General features: G+C 30.3%; 1 protein-coding gene across 1 annotated transcript; it reads left to right on the forward strand.

The window, feature by feature from the left end:
• Positions 1 to 2,599: 2,599 nt before the first annotated feature.
• On the forward strand, positions 2,600 to 4,289 carry HELRODRAFT_165466 (hypothetical protein; the record flags this gene model as incomplete). The annotated part of the gene is made up of 4 exons (XM_009032037.1): positions 2,600 to 2,656; positions 3,510 to 3,623; positions 3,754 to 3,811; positions 3,991 to 4,289. The coding sequence occupies 4 exons, from the start codon at positions 2,600 to 2,602 to the stop codon at positions 4,287 to 4,289; spliced, it is 528 nt and encodes a 175-aa protein (XP_009030285.1).
• Between the last annotated feature and the right edge of the window lie 743 nt (positions 4,290 to 5,032).

Genomic DNA, 5,032 nt, shown 5'->3' on the forward strand with positions numbered 1-5,032 from the left:
TTGGCTGATCATCTTCTTTGGTCTCCTTTTCTTCATCGATAGCATCATATTCTTCTTTGTCACTATTTACGATGCTAGTTTTTATTACTTCTTTGTTTTCGTTGTTGGTTAAGGCGCCGGGTTGGAAGTGAGGTTGTCATTTTTTATTGTATATTTATTTTTGGTTTATTGATGGCAATTAGGACTGCTTCTGCAATTTTAAGACGCGTGTAGTTGGTGTTCTGGTATATTACTTTGGTGTTGCTGTCGGCTAATTGTGATTGTGTTGAGTCCAAATGAGATTTGATAGCACCACTCTGTTTATGCATCGTAAGCCTTCTAGTCAGTGAGTAGTAGTAATCCCGATATATGAGTCATGTTGACGTGCACAGCCGTCAAAGGGGCAATTAAATTCATATATTACGTGATTACGCTTTAAATCAGAGTTGTCTCTAGGACTGCAGTTGTTTTTCAGTAACCCATAGCAGCACCATCGATTTGCTTGTAAAGTTTGCCTGTGGGGCTGTGGAATGGTTCTTCAGTAGTGCAAATTTGAAGAAGGGACTTCAGTTGTGCTTTCGGTATGTTCAATGGAACCATATCTCAATTCATGATACAATTGACATAATTATCAACACCTTTTACCACTCAGATATAGTTCCCCCCTTGGCGTCCTATTTGCCAGTTTTTACTTAGGACAGCTGGTGAATGAAACATTCAAAAACAATGCAAATTTAAAACCAAATATCTACGCCAGATACGTGGATGATATCTTTGTCTCCTATAACGATCCTGGACAAATCACCCAACTTCTTGGTACCTTAAACAAATCAAAACTTAGATTTACCATTGAAAGTGAAAAGGAACAACGTTTACCTTTCCTCGATGCTTTTCGTGTTATATTTTGTAAAAGTGTTATATTTATAGATAAAGAAAACACAAAAAAGTGTTATATTTAACGATTTTGTAAATTGTTAAACTAAGTAGTCACTTTAAACAAACAAGGAATCAAAAAAAGTAGTGTAGAGACACTGTATATACATATATTTGAGCATATGGGCACAAACAACATATCAATTTAAACACCGAAGATGGTATAGGATTACTGAAAAAAAATTTCTGTTCTATTATGCGTAAAATAAACAAAAATTTTTGTTTTGAACTAAAGAAACTTGAAAATGATATACGATCAACAGTTAGAAAAAACGGAAAGTAAATTTGGGAGTTAACAAACGCCGGACATGCTGTAATAATATATATATATATATATATATATATATATATATATATATATAATGATATATCTGTGTATAATAATAATAAGAGACAGAAAATATATGCTTGAATTTGGCAAATAGCGAATTCAAATATAATATATCCGGAGGAGATAAGTATTAATATGGCAAAATTAAATGTGGATGATGATATATATATATATATATATATATATATATATATGAATTTTTCAATTTGTCTTAGTAAATTTTTATCAAAGAAATTGATTGTTTATTTATATGTAAAACCCAGGCCTTTATACAAATTCCCTATATAAACTGCTACAAGTACTGGGCTATACAAATTTTCTATATAAACTGCAACAAGTGCTGAAAATGATTAAAAAATCTAAATAGGTCCTATACACTCGAAAATGAATTGGAAAACTGTATATTATTCTAGCGTTAATAAAATAAATAATAACGACAAGAATTTGGTTCGAAATATTGAGAAATGTAATAAAAAAATATCCAACGCTAGAAATTCGGTAAATTTCATAAATTACTGCCTTAATTCTGGTCTTTTATTTTCATGTTTTTAAGTTAAATAAATTTATTTCAGAATTGCAGATAATTAAAACACATTAAATCATGTTGGCACAACCAAATTCAGCACAGACCGTCCAAGCTGTCCCGCCAACTACCTATCCGCCAGTCAGTTTTTCTAATTTTCCACCTTATCCTACCTTTTCATATCCCCCTCTTAAATATCCAAAAAAGCCATTTCAATTCTTGGATTAATGCAGATTGCGATTGAGATACTTTTTATTGTTTTCGGCGTTGCTGAATTAGTACTGCTGTCTGATTACTATCTCATGTATCATGGAGAAGTTGTAGCACGTATTGGATACAGTATCTGGCTTAGTGTCTTTGTTAGCTTCAAATTTATTCACACATTATTGTACTAAATTTATCATATTATACTAAACTTTTATGTTATTCTAAGATTTTATATTATTCTATATTTTTAGTATTTCGTTCCAGGCCTTCTATGATATTTTTCTAGCAGGAATCCAAAAAATAGACTGGTTATTATTATTTATATTTCAATTCTTTGTATATGTAACTCAGTATATACGGCTTAACCTAGCTAGATTATGGACGGCGAAATGACGAAGTGGCATTGTAATGATCGCTTTCGAATGCAAAATCCTCGTCTATCATATGTTAATGTTATAATATATGACAAAGGTGGGCAATCTACAGCCCGCTGGCCGCATTCTGTCCTGCAAGATATTTTATGCGGCACGCAAAGCCTTGTACGCATTTTGAAATAAAATGAAAAATGACAATAATCGGCGAGTTAACTCAGTCGGTAGAGGTGCCATGTCTCGTGCAGTTACACGATGGCCTGGTTCGAATACTCTCGGTCCGAAACTCAAAAACTATTATACGCCATGCACGTATGTTGCGGTGCTTGCGCGTGCATAAATAACGTGTGTGTACGTCGTTTGGTATGTATAATACTGTCTCTGTGGCACGAAAAACAAAAAATGACATTACGGCAAAAAAAATTATAAAAAGGTAAAAAATTCCGCCCCCAGTCAACGGTCAAAAAATGTTTGTATTTATATATTAAAGATTGTTTATTCTGTGGGTTATTAGGAGTTAAAAAGCTCTGTTGAACCCTGTGGAAATAACGCTATACGAATTAAAAAATATTGATTAGCGAATTGCACGCGGTAATTGTATGTGTGTGTAGGCATGACACTTACGTGTTTATGCATATACGCACACAGAACATTTCATCACATTTTTTATTTCTATTTTCAAATCGTAATTTTTGATCTTATTTATGCCATAAAACTTCTCGCAATTATATATTTTTATCTTTTAAAGTTTAAATGTACAAAAAGGTGTTTTTAAGACGATGTTGAATTTTAAAAGCAGCTACTTATTTATTTAAACATAATACGTACAATATTATACATTTCAAAAAATACAATATTTTTCATTTCCTTCTCATTAATATTTTATAATTGTTTTTCAGTAAATTAATAATTTGTTACTTAAACTATAAATAAATTAATAGATTAATGTATAAATTTGATAGATAATATCGTTCATGGTGATGTGCATTATAGCAGCCGTCGTTACTGCGTCTACTTTATCTTTTGGAATAATCGATGCAGTTGTGCTTTCTTCTCATTATAACTACAGTTATCGTTTCCTTGACAATTATTACGGCGTAAGATGACGTTTTTATTTGAAATTTTTTGCCATTCAGACATTTAATTCAACTTTTTAAATTTTCAGCCAAATCAATCTGTCAAAAAGAATTCTTTAATAGCCATATCTGCAATTTTGGCTATATTATCATGTATTGAAGCTGTCATCGCCATTACATGTTTTGCACTCTGCTGCAGAGCAGTTTGCTGTTGTAAACAGAAAGTTATTATAATTGTCTTTTATATAAAACTAGTGATTAAAAATTTTCAATCATTGAATCAAATTTTTGATGTTATCAAAAATATAAATCGTATATTCGAAAAACTTCCAGGAAACATACATCCAAGTGTACGATCCTGCAACTCAAAGACTTTCTTTCATTCCAATCGGTTAGATTAACTATTTCAGACTATTGTGTAATGATTTTTTTTCATAACAAAATCGTTTTCGTTATTTTACCATAATTTCAAATTTTTAGCAACAACGTCTCATAAACTGTAAAATGAACATTTTCTTATTGACTTGAAATGAAAATTTACACACTAAATATCATATATTTTGTTTGCAGTAAGGCACCAAAATGTAATGATTGCTCCATTCAACTTTGGTGCACCATATGGCGTAGGACTACCATATAACATGGAAAAGCCTTACAGTGTTGGACAAGCAATTAGCATTGGAGCAGCTCATAATTTTGATGCTCCATTAAATGTTGGAGATTCATATAACGTTGGATCACAAGACCCTCCAATGAATATGGCTCCACCATATGAACAAATCGTTGGTGGTTTACAAAACAACAATTTACCCCCTTATGCTGATAAGGTCGATGAAATTGTAGATAATAAAGCTGTTGATGCATTTTGAGCAAAAAATACTTTGCAAACATTTGAAACTATGTTAAAAATAACTCATTATCGATCTAATATTATATCAATTTGAATTTTTCCAACTCTCCATTTGACCAAAGTTTCATAAATTAAAACTTCAAATAAAAAAGTGTTTATCACAGTTATTAATGATAAGGACGCGTAGCTTTTAATTATTATAATAATTTGGTTAAGTAGGCTGACAGGTTTGTAGCGAAATTTAAAAACTTTTAAAAATTGGCGGATTTTCAATGCTACTCCTACCCATGGATCTAATGGATATGGCTTAATAATTATTACCTGCCTAATAATTTTTTAGTTTTATGGAATTAAACGCGCAAACATTTAACATTTTTTTCTAGTAATTAACATTTTATTGGTTTTTTACAATCAAACGTTTTTTGCTATCGTATTTTATCGTTAAACTTTAGACAAATTTTTTTAATTAAATGTCAATAAATTGACAAAAAAAGCAACATTGACAATAACCGCTAAACAACCGGTTAAAAACTGAAGTTTACTTTAACTTAAATTCACTTTTTAACAAATATAGCGATTCTATGTAAAATATTTAATATTTGTTAGATTGACTTTGATGTTATATATATATATATATATATTTATATTTATATTTATATATGAACAATGTATATATATATGGACAATGTATATATATATATATATATGTTGGTAATAGACCATAATTTTTACAATATTCTATAAATTCTACCGAATGTGTGA

This window comes from Helobdella robusta, assembly GCF_000326865.2.
Source record: "Helobdella robusta unplaced genomic scaffold HELROscaffold_8, whole genome shotgun sequence".
Taxonomy (NCBI): Eukaryota; Metazoa; Annelida; class Clitellata; order Rhynchobdellida; family Glossiphoniidae; genus Helobdella; species Helobdella robusta.